Source organism: Pan paniscus, chromosome 10, assembly GCF_029289425.2.
Source record: "Pan paniscus chromosome 10, NHGRI_mPanPan1-v2.0_pri, whole genome shotgun sequence".
In the NCBI taxonomy this organism is placed as follows: domain Eukaryota; kingdom Metazoa; phylum Chordata; class Mammalia; order Primates; family Hominidae; genus Pan; species Pan paniscus.
The window spans coordinates 102,415,998-102,439,626 of NC_073259.2; the positions used below are offsets into that span (position 1 = coordinate 102,415,998).

At 36.9% G+C, this 23,629-nt stretch overlaps 1 protein-coding gene across 10 annotated transcripts in view; it reads right to left on the bottom strand.

Annotated features, from left to right (window-relative positions):
• Positions 1 to 23,629, bottom strand: part of CEP83 (centrosomal protein 83) — a 154,037-nt gene that overhangs the window by 64,240 nt on the left and 66,168 nt on the right. For 7 of the 10 annotated variants that reach the window (XM_055095991.2, XM_008969968.5, XM_034934240.3 and 4 more), the window contains 2 exons: positions 7,936 to 8,187; positions 5,039 to 5,170 (listed from right to left, as the gene is read on the bottom strand). In XM_055095991.2, coding sequence (XP_054951966.1) covers positions 5,039 to 5,170; positions 7,936 to 8,187 — 384 coding nt within the window. The remainder of the gene's footprint in view (positions 1 to 5,038; positions 5,171 to 7,935; positions 8,188 to 23,629) is intronic. The other 3 variants (XM_055095992.1, XM_055095993.2, XM_034934242.3) reach the window with 1 other exon arrangement.

Genomic DNA, 23,629 nt, shown 5'->3' on the forward strand with positions numbered 1-23,629 from the left:
GTCTAGGGGTTTGAGGCTGCAGTGCTATGATTGTGCCAATGTATTCCAGCCTGGGCAACAGAGTGAGACCTTGTCTCTAAAAAAAAATTAAAATTAAATTTAAGAATAAAAAATGTGCTAGGGACAAAGAAGGTATTCTAGGTAGAAGGAACAGCATACAAAATGTTATTATATGTATAACATCACATGGTCTGCTCTTAAAACAAGCTAAGCATTACATGTAGAGCACCGGAAGATGTGAAATCTGTGGAGGAATGGCAGGGAATAAACCTTATATACCATACAAAAGGGTTGTTTTTCAGGTTAGCTGTTGAAGGTGGCACAATTAACTAATGCAAATCTGTTGGCTTAAGAAACTGAAGGTAAATAAATCAATTAAGAGGCAAGAAATGAATAAACGGAGGGGGGAAGGAAGAATCAATTGAATCTGGTGACAAAATAGTGTAATGTGTATAGACTGTGTCTGTGTGCGCATGTGCACAAGTATTAGGTAGGGGATTGGGGGCAGGAACAAGTATAAATCATATAAATTCATTTTCCATAGCCCTTCTCTTTGGTAAGGAGCTTCTAAAATTAGATATAGTCATATAATAAGGATTTAATCAATACAAACACAAAGGTTAGATTAACCCATTTTCTGATATATTATCCAAATATATAAAAGTATGGAATCAGAGTAGGAAACTACAAATACATACACGTCAAATACAGAAAATGTGAGATGGCAGAAACAGGAAAATAAAAGACAATTTACTTAAGAGTCCAATAAAACCCCATAAATACTGGAGTTGGGAGTCAGACACAAATCAAAAAGAGGTCCTAGAGCCAAAGAGGGCAAGGATAAGAAATAGAAGTGTCTTATTGGAAGATATTCCATCAACAAAAGGTCCTGAAAATGTTTCAAGGAATAGTTTCATGCAAAATCCTCATCCAAAGGAAATAAACAGAAAAGTGAGTACTGCCTTATGTACTGGTAACTACAATAAGACATCCCTCCAAATTAACTCGTAGATTTTTAAATGACCGTACATAAAATGGCGACCTTGTGCTGACATCAGTTTTGCATTTTTATTTATTTATTTTCTGAGACAGAGTCTCGCTCTGTCACCCAGGCTGGAGTACAGTGGCTTAATCTCAGTTTACTGCAACCTCTGTCTCCTGGGTTCAAGCAAATTCTCTGCCTCAGCCTCCTGAGTAGCTAGGATTACAGGCATGCACCACCACACCTGGCTAAATTTTGTATTTTTAGTAGAGATGGGGTTTCACCATCTTGGCCAGGCTGGTCTTGAACTCCTGACCTTGTGATCCATCCGCCTCGGCCTTCCAAAGTGCTGGGATTGCGGGCGTTAAGCCACCACACCTGGCCTGTGGTTTTAATTTCCTTTTGGAAGTTATTTTCTATAAAAGCAAGTTTTATAAAATGATGTTTACATGACAGCAGCTGATAATTTGTTTTAATACTTAAACTTTCTGTAGATTGGATTTTACTACATTATAATTTCATGGACAGATAGAATTTAAATTATAAATACTTTAAAATTTTGAAGAAATACGATTACAAAGAAAATCCAATCACTATGACAAATGTAATTATAACCTGCTATTATATACTAACTGTAAAAGGTTAAGAATGACACAGCATTTCATTAACAAACATACTATAGCTGCATGAGGTGGAAAATTAGAGCCATCTTATTTCATAGGAAGTTGATTCATCTCATGGTAACTTCAAGATCTACAAAAACTTCTTATTCATTTCACCCTGAAATTTACTGAAATGAGACATTTTTAACTAAACTACAATTATTGAAACTGAAAGAACACCGAATAGGAAGTCAAGCAACAAGTGAGGTCTGTCTTCAGGCCTACTTTTGCTGTTAAACCAGTGGTATATGCTCAAGCAATTTACCTGTCCTCTCTGCATTCAAATGTACTCATTTATGGATCTTAAGTTTTTCTTTATTGCCTTATTTCTATTATCCTAACATCACTGATGCATCACTTATATGAACACTGTTAATTTCCTAAAAATATACTAAAAGGAATTTTACTTAAAATAACGTATGAAAATTTATTACCCAGTAATGACAAATAATAGCACTTTTCTATGAGTAATCTGAACCAAATTCCAAATGTTACAGTAAAGTTTCTTTCTGCCCCTATATCCTTGGTTCTTAATCTTCTTTGTGATCAAGTCCCAAATCCTAGGAAAATTAGGGATTTTTTTTTAAAATAAAATGCTCATGTTAAAATGTTGCATAAAATTTCAAGCAATTCATCGTCTCCTGAAGCTCCACTGGACCAAGTCACCCTGTTCTTCACAGAATGTTTGCCATATAGATTCTGGCCTTTATGTTGTGAATTTGCTTTATGTTTTGACACAATGGAAGTATTCAGATATTACTAACAAAACTTTAATAAATGTCAAAACTGGCAAAACTGGGCATTTTACAGGGGGTCAGTATCTGTTAAAGTACACATACTCACAGAAAGACACACAAGAGCACAGCATAAATAAGCAAGAAATGGAAATATAATTGACAATATGTATTACCTAAGAAGCTCTGGATACAGATTCCAAAGAGATGGTACTTAAATCTTGATCTTTTTCAAAGTTCTGAGATGTAATTACCCAATTAATTTAGGTAAATAAGGACAACTCTGTTGGGTGGCTTTCTTAAAACTACCTTTTATTGGCATTCTGAAAATGAAAAACCTTATGAGGGAACTAGAAGAATTTACCTCACTGAATGTGAAATCTCTTTAAGGTCATCATTTTCAGGCCATCTTTGGTAATACCTTTTAATCCAAGACACTGATACTCACACTGACATAACTTTGTTCTAAAATCTGACAAACATTTATGAATTTGAGTAACTAAGACAAACACACCCCAGGTGTTCCTTTGCACTGCAAACAACCATTTGCTAGAATTGCAAAATGTTGATGAAAACTTCAAGTTGCAAAGAAAACTGTGGCAGTCATGTTTGAAATATTATTTTAAAATCTACCCTTCCAATGGAATCTTTACATACAAGACTTCAAATGAAACTTGGTTTGTTTAAAGTTGAAGGATGGTATTTAATACTCCATTTATATGCAAAATAATGCAAGTGTGCCTTTAAAAAGACAGGCAACTCTTAGCAATGTGTATTAATAAACAAGCACAGAGAAATAAATACTATACTAGATTGCTGTTCTTTCTTCAGCGGAGTAGGAGAAATCACCTAGGCTCTAACTCTAAAAGGAAAGAGCAATAGGGAAGAGTATATATACGGAAAAAAAGAAGAAAAATCAGGGTCAGCACACAGGTGAGCTAGGGAGCTCAGGTAAAATGTACTGCATGAAAAGTATTATACTTGGTGACCCCCCAAGAGAGAAGCCACAGCAGAAGCCAGCATATCCCATGTCCTATTGCGACATCTGTGGTTCCAATTATTCCAGCAGTGTAGTCTGGCTACTCAGGTCAAGAACAATGTGCTGCAAATACTAGGTACTCAATATTATTTCACAAAATTGAAAATAATTTATACTGGAATTGGAAGAAAAGCATGGAAACTCCCCATATCCTGAATTTACTTGTGTTTTATATCTATTTTTTTGTATACTCTATAGTTATAAGCTTTCAATGTGTATCTGTTGAATATATAATCTACTTAGTTAATCAGGAGGCAATCAAATTATTTCCTAGTAGTTCTTACACACTCTTAGTAGGCTGGAAGGGTTCTTACAGATATAAGGAAATTGGATCCTAATGATATTAGGTAACTTGCCTTAGGTTACACATAGTTATTGAGACAGTGAGACACAGACTAGTCAATGGACTAAAAATTCTGTATTCTTTATGTTACAATATTTTCTTATTTAAGGATATCACCAGTGCTAATATCATCTGTATTCTTTATGTTATAATATTTTCTTATTTAAGGCTATCACCAGTGCTAATATCATCACTGCTATTATCATTTTCATCATCAGCTACATTTAATTTTTGCCACAACTCTGTAAGGTAGGTATTAGTCCCATTTCATAGACAAAGGCACTTAAGTTTCAGAGAGACAGTGAACTGCCCAAGGTCACACAGCTTTTTTTAGTAATGAAAAAATCAGAAATTGAATCCAGTCTGTTAAGGAGAATATAAATGTAGATCATGCTGCTACTACTAATTTATTCATTGAAGAAATATTTGAGTACCTACTATGTGCCGGCACCATTCTAGAAGATGGAAAAGCAGTAGTGATGAAAACAATGTCCCTGCTCTCTTGGAGCTTACACTGGGTTGAGGGGAAGGTGGTGGGAAAGAAAAGGAGAGACCAAAAAATAAAAACCAAATAACTATATCAGATAGTATTAAGAGCTATGAAGCAGGTAAGGAAGACAGAGAGAAAGACAGAGGAAGAAGGAAGATGCTGTTTTACAATGTGAAGACAAGGAAAGCCTCCCTGGTTAGGCAACATCTAGGTGGTGAGGAAGCAAGTTATGTGGATATGTGAGGGAAGACTGAGCCAAACTCAGACAAGTGCAGAAACCCTAAGCAAGATGTGAGTTTGCTCAAAGAGTGAGAAGGCCAAAGGGAGCAAAGTGAACAGGAGGAAAAATACATGGTCATGGCTGTGAAAAGACTGCAGGATCCAGATCATACAGAGCTCTGAATGGGTAGAAAGCAGAAAGACCAGTTAGCAACCTAGCACAGAAATGGAGCCTAGAAAAATCATGGCTTGGACTGGAATAGTCACAGTGGATGTCATAAGAATTGATCAGATTCTGCATGTATTTGGAAGGTAGAATGAAAGGATTAAAAATATTTCAATACAGAGAACTAAACACAAAATTTGTCACTGTACAGTATCAAGCATTCTAAAGAATGAAATAGAGGCATAAGATAACATACTCTACTGATCAATGTATTTATTTCTTAGAAGGCAGAATGATATAATAAAACATTTCAGTATAAAGAAATCAATTATTAAAAATAAAATTTATCCTTATATACTAACAAACATTCTAAAGAATGAAACAGAAACATAAAACAACTTACTTTACTGGACAATGTATTTATTTCTCGTTCAGCTTTATGCAATTTATTAATTAAAAAGGTATTTTGTTCACTGCTTGATTGTAGCTCTTTTTCCAAGCGTTCTGCCCGTAAATTAGCTGATTGTTTTTCAGCCTTTCATTCAAACAAAATAGTTTAAAATTCATCATTTTTCAAGTATTTCAAAATCAAATAAGCACTATTTAAAATACATTTATAATTATACTAAAATTATTCAAAACCTCAACTTAACATATACCAATGTAACAAAAATTTTCTCAAACTAATTGGTAGAATTCAAACGAAAGATAGTGTTCCAGGAAATATGCAACAAAGGTATCTAGACAAACAACATATGAATGACCATCAACAAAATAAAGTTTATATACTTCTCTCATGACAGAAAGTACCTAAGGCATTCATTTGATGTCTATTTACTCTTAACACTGACTTATTTCAAACATTTTGGAAGTTTCCAGTCTACAACAGATAAGAAAAAGCATATTAGAAACTAGAAGACAGGGCTCATTGATAGTAACAAGTAAAAATTGAAAATCTAAAATCAATGATTTTAAAAAAAGAAACAGGGAAAGATATGATTTCAAAATCCTCAGCTCATCTGCAGACTTTTTAAGTACAAGCAAAGAGGCTCTTGATCTCATGACACAATTAAGATTGTTAATGAAGTCTGTAGGTTGTCAAAAAAGTTTCTGGATGGTAATATCGATAGTACTCTTTCATGAGGGGAGGGAAACTAAAATCTTTTTTGAAAAAACATGTCTATTCAACATAATATATATACATATACACACACACACACACACACACACATATATATATATATATATATATTTTTTTTTTTTTTTTGAGACAAGGTCTTGCTCTGTCTCCCAGGCTGCAGTGCAATGGCACGATCTTGGCTCACCACAACCTCCGCCTCCCAAGCTCAAACAATTCTCCTGCCTCAGCCTCCCGAGTAGGTAGGACTTCAGGTGCACACCATGGCACCTGGCTAATTTTTGTACTTTTTGTAGAGACAGGGTTTCACCCGTGTTGTTCAGGCTCATCTCAAACTCCTGAGCTCAGGTGATCCAGCTACCTCAGCCTCCCAAACTGCTGGGATTACAGGCATAAGCGACCACACCCGACCTCAACATAATTAAAATGAAGACATTTTGGCATTTAAAGGATAAATTTCAGTTCTATAACATCTCATTTCGTACATATAGATGCTGTTCGACTTATGATGGGGTTACATCCTGATAAACCCATCACAAATTGAAAATACCTAAGTCCATAACTTAGACTAGCCTAACTTAAGCATCCTCAACACACGTGCATTAGCCTACAGTTGGAAAAAATCATTTGGCGACACAGTACTCTGTAAAGAGGTTATTTACCCTCACGACCACATGACTGACTGGGAACTGTGGCTCAGTGCAGCTACCCAGCATTAAGAGTATCACACCACATATATCAGTAACCCAGGAAAAGATCAAAATTCAAAGTACATAAATGCATATATGGCTTTCACACCATCGGACAGTCAAAAAATCGTAAGTCAAACCACCTTAAGTTGGGGAACATCTAGCTTAAATGTGGTAAGGACTACATTCGACAAACAATTAGGGAAAAAAACTATTTTCTTCATATATGAAATAATACTCTCTGGGCACAATGATAGCCAAGAAAGTTAAAGAAGAAAGAAATGCTTGCTGTCATACGCTTATTTTCATTTCATCTGACAAATAATAAAATTAAATATAGGCTCTTCTGAAAATGTCACAAATAAATCTTTCGTCATCATTCAACTTGCCCTGAAAATAATCACTCTAAAGGACCTCAATGGAAAGTTTCACATCAGGACTGTATGCTATATTCAACTGCAATCATCTCACTTATTCTGTCACTGTGTAAAATACATTAAGGATGGAAGGATGGCAACATAAACAGTCTCACAATGAACTGCTTCATGTTTAAGGTACAATGATACTGACAACTTTTAATTCAGAAAACCAGTAAATACTGACAGAGCGTCATGTAACAAAATAAAAAGTAACTTCTACTCTTCAAAACATACCATTGTACTCCAGTACCACTGGCTGGGGAAAAAAAAATCACCATCTTGGATTTGGATATTGATTTTAACTACAAATTAAATGCCCGCTAATGTACCCCCCACCCAAATCATTTTATAACTATTCCAAAGGAAAAAGAAACACTTTGAACTGTACAAAATAAATAAAAACAATTAAACAGGTATGTTTGCTACAAGTTAGGCACTAAGAACTAAGAAGAATAAGTGTATCTGAATAAAATGGAAACCAAGAATTTTCATAAGGCAATACCCGTAGGAGTACCAGTCAGGTCTGCCAACACTTATCTTTCTCTAATGAACCCAGGGAAATAATTCTGTAAAGGCATGTATACCTTTACAGTTGGATTTTACTACTCTGGCAAGAAGCTGTCATAAGATACATCAGTATGGTATTTCTGTTCAAACAGGATTTGTGACTTTAAGACCTCAAATCCCAGTGTAAGGAATGTACTATCTTGAAAGAAATTATTCTTTCTGGTTTGAGATGACTTTACTCTCAGAAACTCAAATACATATATTTTTATTTTGCATATTCTATTATGTGGCATTTTAAGAGTTAAGACATTTCAGATAGGTGACTTGACTCCCAAAGAATAAATATCCCTTTGTAAATGTGGTAGCATACGTATTGCTTATGAATCAATAGCTTTCTTCTTTACTGAAAGAATAAATACTCTTGGGATTACACAAATGCATCAGCATTAGCTTGGAGGGCATACATTTATGCTCTAAAAACAAAGGCTTGTCAACTGCACTTTAAAAAAGTATGCCATACTCTACTGGGAAGTAATTAGAATCTTACCTCCAGGGATCTGACTGTAGCCTGCATCTCAGCCAACTGCCGCACCTGTATTCTTTGGGCATTTTCCACCTGAGCCTCAGAATTCTCCTTTTCAGCCTTTAATTCCGCTACTTCAGCCTCTAAACCTTTTAATTTTTGACACAAATAGACTTTTTCTCGAGCAAGTTGTTCCACTCGTTTGCTGTCTTTTGTGAGATCAACATTAAGCAGCTGGTTACGTAGTTCTTCTTTATCTTCCTCCAGTCTTGCAATCTAATAATAATTTTAAAGAAAGCATACAAGGTTAAATTATTAAATTTTCAGTCATGAACATGCTTTACAAGTCAGTAAAATTTAAAAATGCATAAAATCAAAGCTCAGGTGCTGAAACAAAGTACAAAGGAAAAAATTTTAAGTATCACTATCTTTTTGTTCTTAGTGGGACTCAAATGTGAGGTCAAGGACTGTGTCCTGTTTTCCCTGTATCTCCACGTGGTGTCTAGAACAGGGCTTAATCAGTTGCTGACTAAAATTTAAAATTATAATACTATAAGTACTAAAAATACATCAAGTATTTTAAAATTCATCATAACATTATAGGGGTTCATGACCAAAACTCTGACTACTCCAAAGCTTTTCCTCACATGACTGTAATTCTTGAGCTAGTCTATACTAATAAAATTATCTATGTCAGGGCAACTTAATTCACACAAAAACTGCCTGTCTGTGTACATAAAAGCAAATGTGATTGATGAGAGTTTTTAAATGATAGCTGAGAGTTTATTAAAGTCCTAATTGTAATGATGGCCTAGTTCTTAGTTCTTAGATTCAAGAAGAATTGAAAAATCATTACTCCAGGGCAGGTGTTAAAGTCACTGGGGAACTTGCAGAGCAGAGACACCAGTGGTCTTGTCATTCATGCCAATTATCACTGCTGGACTTCATGGGCCTCCAAATCAGTGGGTTTCAAACTGTTTCCTAACCTCTGAGGCATTTCAGAAGCTCCTCACCTCTGGAGACCAGGGGCAAGCAATCAGGGTCTAGAACTCATTCTTTCCCTTTCCTGATCTCCCCAACTATCTATCCCCTACCACCACCCCCACCAAATTTCTGGCATTAACCATACGCTTCTATTTTTAGTCTCTTTTTGGGGTTTCTTCAAATGATTCAACTTAAGTAAATGATTCAGCTGGGTTTTTTGTTTGTTAAGAAGAAGTTGAAAACCACTGCTCAAAACAGGACAAGAGGTTGTTTGTAGCCAGGATGAACATCAAAGACTCACTGTAAGCTCCCCTGCCCTGCAAAAAAAAAACAAAAAACAAAAAAACAAAAAAAAAAAAACAAAAAAACACCTAAAGAAATGCTCCAAAACCTTAGGCAAAAGTGGTCCAAGAAACAACTGTTTGATCACAGACTATCAATGAATCTAAAAAGTTTAAGACCTCCACCCCAGGGCAGGATCTGTTCTCCACACCTGTAAAATGGGAAACTGAATTAGATGCACTCTAACAACCTTTTTAGTTTTAACACATAGTGATTCCAGTTTGTTTTTGGACATGCTGAATTTAAATGCCAATGAGAAATATAGGTAGAGCTATCCAGCAGACAAATATTATTTTCCAGAGAATAAAATTTATCCTTGAAGGCAGCTGTGGCATTTAGAGTTAAGTCCTCAAAAGCCCAACTAATTAGTATTTCTCTCCTATTTTTCCTCCCACGCTTTACAAATAACTATTACTTCCTGGTTTGGTCCCGGATTACTTTTTTATCCACTGTATTCTGTCCTCAGTTTAAATGAAGAACTTGGGCTAGCTGATCTTTAAGATACTGTTTACCTTTTACATGAGGTAACCTGATATGGTTTTAATGTGCTATATTAGAGGTGTGATGGCTCATCTAAGGTCAAGGAGTCAATGTGTAACTCAAGTTCAGACAATGGTGCCCTTTACTGAGTACTTACTATGGATCAAATACTGAGCTAAGTGCTCTACATGTAAAATCAACATTAACAATAATTTCTCTTGTAGTCCCCATTTTACACATAGGGTCACACAGTTCACAATGTTCTTGACCTGCATACTTCCCATATTATTGCTTTCTTTCCACGTTTTGGGAGGCATCTGTGTGATAGCTGAAGTGATAGTTGAAGCTATGAGACTGGATGACAGCTAGCTGATGACTGAAAATTAGATTCCATGTTTATAACTCCTAAACCAGACATATTAAATCATTCTTAGAAAACTGCCATCTAATTTTGCTATTCATTTATTTATTCAGGCAACAAATATTTACTGAGTACTTACTAAGTACCCAAAACTGTTTTAGGTAGTAAGGATACAACCCAGCAGATAAGCAAACACAAAACCTCTGCTGATGCAGAGCTTATTACATTCAGTCACTGCCATAACACCACTTGTGTCCCAGACATTTGGCACAGATCTTGGATACAGCCTCAGCTCTTTCTTTTTCCGCCATTCTCAATCAGACTTACATGTCATCTTCCTTGATGTCCTCAATTTCTTGTGCTCTCAATCTTTCCTCTAAATTTCCAAAGGGCTTTGTTTAAATTTCTCTTTTATGAACTTTATTTAAATCTGCCTGTATTGCAGCTACCTCTACATTTACTCTATTCTATTCTAAATACAAACTTACTTGACAGATAAGACAATGTGTTAACTAATATTACTTTTTAAAAAGTTATTGAAGTAAAGGAAACTAAACAGAAACAATAGGGACTAGGAATAGTGACTGATTTCCTTTTCAAAAAATGATAGCACTTCAATTCCCCAAGGCACACAAGAGGGAAAGGTAGTGTTACCTAATTACTCCATCCTTCTTTGTTGTTATTACCTTTATGATATAACATAGGGATATGGGTAAGAGAAAAGGCTCTGGAATCAAACTGCCTAGGTTTCTTTTTTCTTTTGGTATTTTAAAGATATTGCTTTACTGTCTTCTGGCTTTTATTACTTGTAAAAATAAGTCTGTCGTCACTATCTGTTCCTCTGTATAAGATGTCTTTTCTTTCTTCAGTTACTTCTTTTAAAATTAAACTTTTTCAGATAATGGTAGGTTCACAAGGAATTATTATAAGGATTAATATAGCGGGATCCTGTATATCCTTTAATGAAGATTCCCCTATTGGTAACATTCCTCTTCCCTTTTTGGGGAAGACATTATGTAGAATTGGTACTGATTCTTCTTTAAACACCTGGTAAAATTCTCTAGTTAACTATTCATTTTGGGAGTTTTAAAATTACAGATTGAATTTCCCTAACAGTAATAGGTCTATACAAACTGCCAATTTCACATTAAATGAGTTGTGGTGGTTTGTGCCTTTTAAGAAGTTGATCCATTTCATCTGCATTGTCAAATTTATTAGAGTAGAGTTGTTCAAAGGATTATCTGATTTCCCTTCTAATGTCTGCAAGGTCATGAGTGATACTCTTTCATTCCTGAGATAGGTAAAATTTGTATCTTCCATCTTTTTTGTTAGTTTTGCTAAAAGTTGGTCAATTTTATTGTCTTTTCAAAGAACAAGCTCTTTGTTTCACTGATTTTCTCTATTATTTTTGTTTTCAATTTCTGCTATGTTTATTATTTCCCTCCTTCTGCTTGCTTTACTTTTATTTTGATACTCTTTTTCTAGGTTCTTGAGGTGGGAGCTTACATTACTGACTTGTTCCCTCATTTCTAATGCATGTATTTAGTGCTATAAATGTTTCTTGGCACTGCTTTAGCTGTGTCCTAAAATTTTTGATATGCTGCATTTTCATTTTCATCCAATGTATTTTTTGAAATGTAATCTCATTGAAATGTTTTTCTTTGAAATTTCCACCTTGACCCATAAATTTTTTTTAAGTATGTCATTTCATTTCCAAGTGTTTGAAGATTTCCCTGTTATTTTCTGTTATTAATTTCTAGTTTGATTCTATTGTGGTCAGAAAACTCACTCATTATGATTTCAAGTTGTATAAGTTTGTTGAGGTTTATTTCATAGCCCAGGATATGGTCTATCTTGTATATGTTCAGTGAGCATTTATATACATTCAGCGAATACTTCAAAAGAACATGTCTGGGTGTTCTCCTTGGGTAGCATGTTTTGTAAATGTTATTTAGGTTCTGATGGTTGATGGTGTTATTATGTTCTTATTTATCCTTGCTGATTTTTAATTGTTCTATCACTTGTTGAGAGAGGGGTATGAAGTCACCAACTATAATTATAGATTTGTCTATTTCACCTTTTAGTTCTTTCAATTTTTGCTTCAAACATTTTGCACCTCTGGTGCACAAACATTTAGTATTCCTGTGTCTTCTTGCTGGGTTGACCTCTTTTGTCACCATATAATCTCTTTCTATATAAATCTGGTATTTTTCTTTGTCATTTTCCATTGCCCTGAAGTCTGCTCTATCTGATATTAATACTGATGCTCCTGCTTTTAATTAATGATTCCATGATATAGCTTTGTATATCCTTTTATTTACAAACTGCCTATACTGTTATACTTGGAGTTTCTTATAGACATCATACAGTTACCCCTTGACTTATGATGCAATTACATCCCAATAAACTCATGAAAAGTGAAAAATGCAGTTTATGCCGGCAACACAGCATATGGACCCTGACTTATGATGGTTCAAGTTACAATTTTTCAACTTTACAATGGTATAAAATGACATGCATTCAGTAGAAACCATATGTCATAAGGAGCACCCTGACTTACAATGGAGTTACATCCCAATAAACCCATTGTTAAGTTGAAAAATCATCCAAGTTCAAACATTGTAATCTGGGGACTGTCAGTACAGTTAGGTCATTTTTAAAAATCTACACTGTAAATATCTGTATTTTAATTCATGTATTCAGACCATTTACATTTATTATGATTGATACGTTAAGCCATTTTGGTCTGTTTCTTCTCTGTTTTTAGTTTCTCTGTTTTCTTTTTCTTGCCTGTTACATGAACATATTTCAGGATTCCATTTTATCTATAATGTTTTAAATGTATCTCCTTGTATAGCTTTCTTAGTGGTTGTTCTAGTTATTATATTTATGTAACTTATCATGGTCTACTGAATTCATTTTGTCAGTTTCAGTGATATGTAGAAACTTCACCTCCTTTTATGTCCCTTTGCCCTTGCTCATTTATAATATAATTACCTAAAATATTTTCTCTATATATTTAGAACCACATCAGAGTTAAAATTTTTACTTCAACCACCAAACAAAATTTAGAAAATTCATGAAGCAAAAGGAAGTCTATTACATATACCCACAGTTCTGTTTACCATGTACATTTATCCTTCCTAATACTTTGAGATTCCTTCTTTTTACTGTTTTCTTCCGTTTAGACAAACTTCTCTTTTGGATAGGTCTACTGGCAAAAAGTTCTCTTCATTTTCCTTCATTTGAGAATGTCTTGATTTCCCCTACATTCCTGAAGGATATTTTTGCTGGATACAGAATTATGAGTTGACAGTCCTTATCTTTCAGCACTTGATAATGTGCCACTTCCTTCTGGCCTCTGATTTCTGATGAGAAATGAGCTACTTTTCTAATTATTTTCCCCAATGGGTAAGATATAATTTCTTGGGCTGCTTTCAAGATTTTCCTATAGTTTTTTTTTAAACCTATGGTATCTCTTGCTGTGAATGTGTTCAGCTTCTTGAAGCTACGTGTTTGTGCCTTTACCAAACTTGGAAAGTTTTCAGTCATTATTTCTTCCATTACCTTTTCACCCTGCCCTCTTTTCTCCTTTCAGGGACAGAAATCTTAGATCTTTTGTTATAGTCCTACAGGATACTGAGAATCTCTGTTTATTTGCTTTTTAAATCTATTTTCTCTAGTCTGTTCAGATTGGGTAATTTCTAATGTTCTACCTTTAAGCTCAGTAGTTTTTTCCTCTATCCCTTCCATTCTGCAGTTGAGCCTGGCAACTCAGGCTTTCTTAGTCACTCTTTCAGTTCTAAAATTTCCAATTTTCTTCTCTTTATTCTCTGTTTCTTTGCTAAGTCTTTTGGTTTTTGTTTGTTTGTTTGTTTGTTTCAACCACGTTTATAATTCCTCATTGAATCATTCTTACCATGGCTGCTTTGAAATGTTTGTCAAATAATTCTAACACCTCTGCATCTCAGTGTTGGCATCTATTAGTGTGTTTTACATTCAGTTTCAGACCTTCCTAGTTCGTGGTGTGACAAGCAATTTTCAATGGAAACTTGGACATTTGGGGGATTAAGTTATGAGACTCCAGATCTTAAACAAAGTTTGTATTAGCTGGCTTTTTGTGATATTGCTATGGTAGGGGATGGGTGGTGTTGCCACCTCATTACTACCACGAGGAGGTAGTAGTCCCGATTCTCCACTCTACTTCTGTTGATACCCAAGGTGGGAGGGCTTCTCATGATACCCATAATGAACAGGGGTGGGAGTTCTGGTTCCCCATTAGGCCTCAACTGACACCTCCCTGGATGGGAAGCGTAGGAGTAATTTATTATTGCTCCTCATGTTACCTCCATCAATACCACAGGGCCAGATGTGGCCTCCATTGACAACATGCAGCTGGGTAGTGGTTAAAGTCCTGACCCTGTACTAGGCCTCCTCTGACATGACCCAAGCAGGATGAGGGCAGGGTACCTCATTACTGCCAGTTGAGAGTGGATGTCCAAGCTCCTCATACTGTCTCTAGTGACAGCATGGCAGAGGACGGGAGCCCTTGTTATTACCCATGTGAAGATGTCTTTGTCTGGTTTTGGTATTAGGATAATGCTGGCCTTGTAGAATGAGTTAGGAGGCATTTCCTCTGATTCTGTCTTCTGGAAGAGATTATAGAGAATTAACATAAATTCTCCCTTAAATGTCTGATAGAGTTCACCAATGAACCCACCTGGGCTGCCCAGTCATTTCTGATTGGATGTCAGACATTGTGAATTTAATGTTTTTTTCAGAGCTGGATTCTTTGTTTTCCTTTACTTATTTCTGAATCTTCATTCTGGAATGCAGCTAAGATATAGTAATGAGCCACATAATGAACTTTCAGTCAACAACAGTCCACATACATATGACAGGGGTCCCATGAGTATAATATTGTATTTTTACTGTTTAAACCTTTCCTATGTTTAGATATGTTTAGGTACACAAATATTAACCATTATGTTACAATGTCTACAGTATTCAGTACAGTGATATGCTTTACAGGTTTGTAGCCTAGGAGTAATAGGCTGTACCATATAGGATAGGTATGTAGTATACTGTGCCACCTAGGTGGATATATGTATAGTCCATGATGTTTGCACATGACAAAATCGCCTAATGACACATTTCTCAGAACATATCCCTGTCATTAAGCTACACGTTACTGTACTTAGAAACAGTCTGATCTTTTCAAATCTTACTTTTATTCTTGTTAACCAGAACCAGAATAGCCTTTAGTCTATGGCTAATTTGGCCCTGCTACTGAGGCAAAATCCTTCTGAGATTTCTACTCAAAGTACTATGCATTAAGAGTATCTTTCCACTCTGTCTAACGGAAAAATAAATTTTCCCAGTCCCATGTGAACTCTAGAGACGTCCCACCTAAATAATTTTCTTTCTCTGGCCTTGTATAGTTTCCTCCACACATGCGCTGATCAATACTGCAAAGTTACCCTCTGCAGAACTCTGGAGCTCTGCAATACTCTGCTTTTCAAATTCTAGTTTCCTTGGCCTCTCAAATTCTGAACTCCAACTCCTCAGCTCAAAGATCATGTAGCTCAATTTAGGTTTTTTATCTCTGCACAGTGGCCTGGAAACTCTCCAGAACCTAAGATGGGGCAATCATAGAGCTCTTATCATTTGTTTTCCTTCCCTCAGATCTGCCCTGTGCTGCCTATTTTCCAATGTCTGAAAACTGTGGTTTCCTATTTTTGTCCCAGTTTTCAATAAACGCCTTAAAGTAAATTCCATCCCTATTCCATTCTAGCCAGAAGCAGAAATCCCCAGACTACTTAGATTTGAATCCTGACCATATACTAGTTGTGCAACCTTGGGCCAGTCTCTCAGTGTTTTTATCTTCTCATTTATAAAATGAAGATGATTATCTAACTCCTAGCATTGTTGAGATGATTTTTTAAAAGTATATATAAAGATACTGGTACAAAAACAGACACACAGCCAAATGGAACAGAATACAGTAACCAGAAATAAAGCTGCATATCTACAACAATCTGATGCTCAACAAAGTTGACAAAAACAAACAATGGGGAAAGGACTCCCTATTTAATAACTGGTGTTGGGAAAACTGGCTAGCCATATGCAAAGGAATGAAACTGGATCTCTACTTTTAACCACACCCAAAAGATAACTCAAGATAAATTAGGAAATACCATTCTGGACATTAGCCTTGGCAAAAAATTTATGACCAAATTTATGACCCTCTAAAGCAAGGGTCCCCAAACCCTAGGCCATGGACCATTACCAGTCCATGGCCTGTCAGGAATGGGGCCACACAGCAGGAAGTAAGCAACAGGTGAGCGACCATTACTGCCTGTCTACCTCCTGTCAGATCAGTGGGAGCATTAGATTCTCATAGTGGTGTGAACCCTATTGCGAATTGCACATCTGAGGGATCTAGGTTGCATGCTCCTTATGAGAATTTAATGCCCTAATGCCTGATGATCTAAGGTGGAACAATTTCATCCTGAAACCATTCCTCCCAGAGCCTTGGTTCATGGAGTAATTGTCTTCCACAAAACCAGTCCCCAGTGTCAAATGGCACCAGGGACTTTGGGGACCACTGCTCTAAAGCAATTGCAACAAAGACAAAAAGTGATAACTGGGACCTAATTAAACTAATGAGCTTTGGTTTGGCAAAAGAAACTATCAACAGAGTAAACAGACAACCCACAGAATGGGAGAAAATACCTGCAAACTATGCATCTGACAAAGTTCTAATATCTAGAATCTATAAGGAATTTACATAACTCAACAAGGAAAAAACAACCCCATAATAAAGTAGGCAAAGTACATAAACAGACACTTCTCAAAAGAAGACATATAAGCAGCCAACAAACATGAAAAAAATGCTTAACATCACTAATCATCAGAGAAATGCAAATTAAAAAACACAATGAGATACCATCTCACACCAGTCAGAATAGCTATTACTAAAAGGAAAAAAAAAAAAACAGATGCTAGCAAGGCTGCAGAAAAAAGGGAACATTATACACTATTGATGGCTACGTAAATTAGTTCAGCCACTGTGGAAAACAGTCTGGAGATTTCTCAAATAACTAAAAATAGAACTACCATTCCAGCAATCCCATTACTGGGTATATACTGAAAGGAGAGTAAATCATTCTATTAAATTGACACACACACTCATATGTTCATCACAGCACTATTCACAATAGCAAAAACATGGAATCAACCTAGGTTCCCATCAATGGTGAATTGGATAAAGAAAATATGGTACATATACACCACGGAATACTATACAGCCATAAAAATGAATGAAATCGTGTCCTTTGCAGCAACACAGATACAGCTGGAGACTATCATCCAAAGCAAATTAACAAAGGAACAGAAAACCAAATACCAATACCACACGTTCTCACTTGTAAGTGGGAGCTAAACACTGACTACATATGGACATAAAGATGGGAACAATAGAACTGGGGACTACCAGAGAGGGGAGAGGATGAGGGGGAAAGGGCTCAAAAACTTCCTATTAGGTACTATGCTCAGTATCTAGGTGACGGAATCTTTATTACCCCAAAGTTCTGCCTCAGCATCATGCAATACACCTGTGTAACAAATATACACATGTACCCCCTGAATCTAAAATAAAACTTGATATTATTTTTTAAAAAAAGAAAAGTTAAGTAGAATAAAGTATTATAAGTAGTGAAAAGAGAAAATAATTTGGAAACTTTTTTTTACACTGACTTTAATTTGTGCTTTTGATGAAAATACATTTCACTTTTTACATTTTGAATACAATTGCATTTTAATTCTATGTGTTATTATTAATGGAAAACAAACATGTAAAAAGCTTCTTTACAAGAGTATAGTGATTTTGCTAAATTGAAAAAAAATGTGGCTGGGTGCAGTGGTTCATGCCTGTAATCCCAGTACTTTGGGAGGCTGAGGTAGGTAGATCACTTGAGGTCAGGAGTTCAAGATCAGCCTAGCCCACATGACGAAACCCCACCTCTACTAAAAATACAAAAATTAGCTGGGTGTGGTGATGCACACCTATACTCCCAGCTATTCAGGAGGCTGAGGCAGGAGAATTGCTTAAACCCAGGAGGCAGAGGTTGCAGTGAGCCAAGATCGCGCCACTGCACTCCAGCCTGGGGAACAGAGTAAGACTTTGTCTTAAAAAAGAAAGAAAGAAAATGCCATGAAATAAATATGTAATAATCTTTAAACTATATATAAAGTGTTTCACTGAATAAATTAAAGGTAAATGGGTCTCCTGTCTCTATTTCTTTCTTTCACTTCTTCAACTTCTGTAAATTCTGATTTACAAATCTGAAATCAACTTAAAAGTATCTGTATATTTATTATGTTAATTGGTACCATGATAATAACTGTGAGGTATGAATGATACTAATACCATTAATTAAGTATCTACTATGTGTCAGGCATTATGGTAAGTATTTTGCACATTAAGTTTCAAGTTCCCAGATCTTAGTTTTTAAATTATTACATTAACTTTTTATATTACTTAAGAAAACAATAGGAGAGGGGTGGTCCAAGATGGCCAACTAGGAACAGCTCCGGTCTGCAGCTCCCAGTGTGATGGACGCAGAAGATGGGTGATTTCTGCATTTCCAACTGAGGTACCTGGTTCATCTCACTGGGACTGGTGGACAGTGAGTGCAGCCCACAGAGGGTGAGCTGAAGCAGGGTGGGGCATCACCTCACACGGGAAGTGCAAGGGGTCAGGGTATTTCCCTTTCCTGGCCAAGGGAAGCTGTAACAGACTACCTGGAAAAACAGGACACTCCTGCCCAAATACTGCATTTTCCCAAGGTCTTAGCAACCAGCAAACAAGGAGATTCTCTCCCATGCCTGGCTCGGTGGGTACCACGCGCATGGAGCCTTGCTCACTGCTAGCACAGCAGTCTGAGATCAAACTGCGAGGCGGCACCCTGGCAGGGGGATGGGTGTCCCCCATTGCTGAGGCTTGAGTAGGTAAACAAAACGGCCAGGAAGCTCGAACTGGGCGGAACCCACCGCAGCTCAACAGGACCTACTGCCTCTAGACACCACCTCTGTGGGCGGGGCATAGCTGAACAAAAGGCAGCAGACAACTTCCGCAAACTTAAACATCCCTGTCTGACAGCTCTGAAGAGAGCAGTGGTTCTCCCAGCACAGCATTTGAGCTCTGAGAATGGACAGACTGCCTCCTCAAGTGGGTCCCTGGCACCCGTGTAGCATAACTGGGAGACACCTCTCAGTAGGGGCCAACAGACACCTCATATAGGCAGCTGACCCTCTGGGACGAAGCCTCCAGAGGAAGGATCAGGCAACAACATTTGCTGTTCTGTGGCCTCTGCTGGTGATACCCAGGCAAACAGGGTCTGGAGTGGAACTCCTGCAAACTCCAACAGACCTGCAGCTGAGGGAACTGACTGTTAGGAGGAAAACTAACAAACAGAAAGAAATAGCAGCAGCATCAACAAAAAGGTCACCTACACCAAAACCCCATCTTTAGGTCAACAACATCAAAGACCAAAGGTAGATAAAACCAAAAAGATGGGGAGAAACCAGAGCAGAAAAGCTGAAAACTCTAAAAATCAAAGCGCCTCTTCTCCTCCAAAGGATGGCAGCTCCTCGCCAGCAATGGAATAAAGCTGGACAGTGAATGACTCTGACAAGTTGACAGAAGTAGGCTTCAGAAGGTCAGTAATAACAAACTTCTCCAAGCTAAGGGAGGATGTTCGAACCCATCGCAAGGAAGCTAAGAACCTTGAAAAAAGATTAGATGAATGGCTAACTAGAATAAACAGTGTTGAGAAGACCTTCAATGACCTGATGGAGTGCAAACCATGGCACAAGAACTTCGTGATGCATGCAGAAGCTTCAATAGCTGATTCAATCAAGTGGAAGAAAGGGCATCAGTGATTGAAGATCAAATTAATGAAATAAACCAAGAAGACAAAGTTAGAGAAAAAAGAGTAAAAAGAAACGAACAAAGCCTCTAAGAAATATGGGACTATGTGAAAAGACCAAATCTACGTCTGACTGGTGTATCTGAAAGTGACAGAGAGAATGGAACCAAGCAGGAAAACATTCTTCAGGATATTATCCAGAAGAACTTCCCCAACTTAGCAAGGCAGGCCAACATTCAAATTCAGGAAATACAGAGAATGCCACAAAGATACTCCTCGAGAAGAGCAACTCCAAGACACATAATTGTCAGATGCACCAAGGTTGAAATGAAGGAAAAAGTGTTAAGGGCAGGCAGAGAGAAAGGTCGAGTTACCCACAAAGGGAAGCCCATCAAACTAACAGCGGATCTCTCGGCAGAAACCCTACAAGCCAGAAGAGAGAGGGGGCCAATATTCAACATTCTTATAGAAAAGAATTTTCCATCCAGAATTTCATATCCAGCCAAACTAAGCTTCGTAAGTGAAGGAGAAATAAAATCCTTTACAGACAAGCAAATGCTCAGAGATTTTTGTCACCACCAAGCCTCCCTTACAAGAGCTCCTGAAGGAAGCACTAAACATGGAAAGAAACAACCGGTATCAGCCACTGCAAAAACAGGCCAAATTGTAAAGACCATCGATGCTATGAAGACACTGCATCAATTAAAAGGCAAAATAACCAGCGAACATCGTAATGACAGGATCAAATTCACACACAACAATATTAACCTTAAATGTAAAGGAGCTAAATGCACCAATTAAAAGACACAGACTGGCAAAATGGATAAAGAGTCAAGACCCATCAGTGTGCTGTATTCAGGAGACCCATCTCACGTGCAAAGATGCACATAGGCTCAAAATAAACAGAAGGAGGAAGATCTACCAAGCAAAGGTAGATCAAGCAAAAAAAAAAAAGCAGGGGTTGAAATCCTAGTCTCTGATAAAACAAACTTTAAAACAAAGATCAAAGGAGACAAAGAAGGCCATGGTAAATGGATCAATGGTAAAGGGATCAATTCAACAAGAAGACCTAACTAACCTAAATACATATGCACCCAATATAGGAGCACCCAGATTCATAAAGTAAGTCCTTAGAGACCTACAAAGAGACTTAGACTCCCACACAATAATAATGGGAGACTTTAACACTCCACTGTCAATATTAGACAGATCAACGAGACAGAAGGTTAACAAAGATATACAGGACTTGAACTCAGCTCTGCAACAAGCAGACCTAATAGACAACTACAGAACTGTCCACCCCACATAAACAGAACATACATTCTTCTCAGCACCACATTGCACTTATTCTAAAATTGACCACATAATTGAACTAAAGCACTCCTCAGCAAATGCAAAAGAACAGAAATCACAACAAATTGTCTCTCAGACCACAGTGCAATAAAATTAGACCTCATGATTAACAAACTCACTCAAAACCACGCAACTACATGGAAACTGAACAACTTGCTCCTGAATGACTACTGGGTAAATAACGAAATGAAGGCAGAAATAAAGATGTTCTTTGAAACCAATGAGAAGAAGGACACAATGTACCAGAATCTCTGGGACACATTTACAGCAGTGTGTAGAGGGAAATTTATAGCACTAAATGCCCACAAGACAAAGCAGGAAAGATCTAAAATTGACACCCTAACATCACAATTAAAAGAACTAGAGAAGCAAGAGCAAACACATTCAAAAGCTAGCAGAAGGCAAGAAATAACTAAGATCAGAGCAGAATTGAAAGAGATAGAGACACAAAGAACCCTTCAAAAAAATCAATGAATCCAGGAGCTGGTTTTTTTGAAAAGATCAACAAAATTGATAAACTGCTAGCAAGACTAATAAAGAATCAAATAGATACAATACAAAATGATAAAGGGGATATCGCCACCGATCCCACAGAAATACAAACTACCATCAGAGAATACTATAGACAGCTCTATGCAAATAAACTGCAAAATCTAGGAGAAATGGATAAATTCCTGGACAAATACACCCTCCCAAGACTAAACCAGGAAGAAGTTGAATCTCTGAATAGACCAATAACAGGTTCTGAAATTGAGGCAATAATTAATAGCCTACCAACCAAAAAAAGTCCAGGACCAGATGGATTCACAGCCGAATTCTACCAGAGGTACAAAGAGGAACTGGTACCATTCCTTCTGAAACTATTCCAATCAATAGAAAAAGAGGGAATCCTCCCTAACTCATTTTATGAGGCCAGCATCATCCTGATACCAAAGCCTGGCAGAGACACAACAAAAAAGAGAATTTTAGACCAATATCCCTGATGAACATTGATGCGAAAATCCTCAATAAAATACTGGCAAACCGAATCCAGCAGCACATCAAAAAGCTTATCCACCATGATCAAGTGGGCTTCATCCCTGGGATGCAAGGCTGGTTCAACATATGCAAATCAATAAACATAATCCAGCATATAAACAGAACCAAAGACAAAAACCACATGATTATCTCAATAGATGCAGAAAAGACCTTTGACAAAATTCAACAGAACTTCATGCTAAAAGCTCTCAATAAACTAGGTATTGATGGAACGTATCTCAAAATAATAAAAGCTATTTATGACAAACCCACAGCCAATATCATACTGAATGGGCAAAAACTGGAAGCATTTCCTTTAAAAACCAGCACAAGACAAGGATGCCCTTTCTCACCACTCATATTCAACAGTGTTGGACGTTCTGGCCAGGGCAACCAGACAAGAGAAAGAAATAAAGGGTATTCAATTAGGAAATGAGGAAGTCAAATTGTCCCTGTTTGCAGATGATATGATTGTATATTTAGAAAACTCCATCATCTCAGCCCCAAATCTCCTTAAGCTGATAAGCAACTTCAGCAAAGTCTCAGGATACAAAATCAATGGGCAAAAATCACAAGCATTCCTATACACCATTAACAGACAAACAGAGAGCCAAATCATGAGTGAACTCCCATTCATAATTGCTACAAAGAGAATAAAATACTTAAGAATCCAACTTACAAGGGATGTGAAGGACCTCTTCAAGGAGAACTACAAACCACTGCTCAACGAAATAAAAGAGGACACAAACAAATGGAAAAACATTCCATGCTTATGGATAGGAAGAATCAATATCGTGAAAATGGCCATACTGCCCAAGCTAATTTAGATTCAATGCCATCCCCATCAAGCTACCAATGACTTTCTTCACAGAATTGGAAAAAACTACTTTAAAGTTCATATGGAACCAAAAAAGAGCCCACATTGCCAAGACAATCCTAAGCCAAAAGAACAAAGCTGGATGCATCACGCTACCTGACTTCTAACTATACTACAAGGCTACAGCAACTAAAACAGCTTTTGGTACTGGTACCAAAACAGAGATATAGACCAATGGAACAGAACAGAGGCCTCAGAAATAATACCACACATCTACAACCATCTGATATTTGATACACCTGATAAAAACAAGCAACGGGGAAAGGATTCCCTATTTAATAAATGGTGCTGGGAAAACTGGCTAGCCATATGTAGAAAGCTGAAACTGGATCCCTTCCTTACACCTTGTAAAAAAATTAATTCAAGATGGAT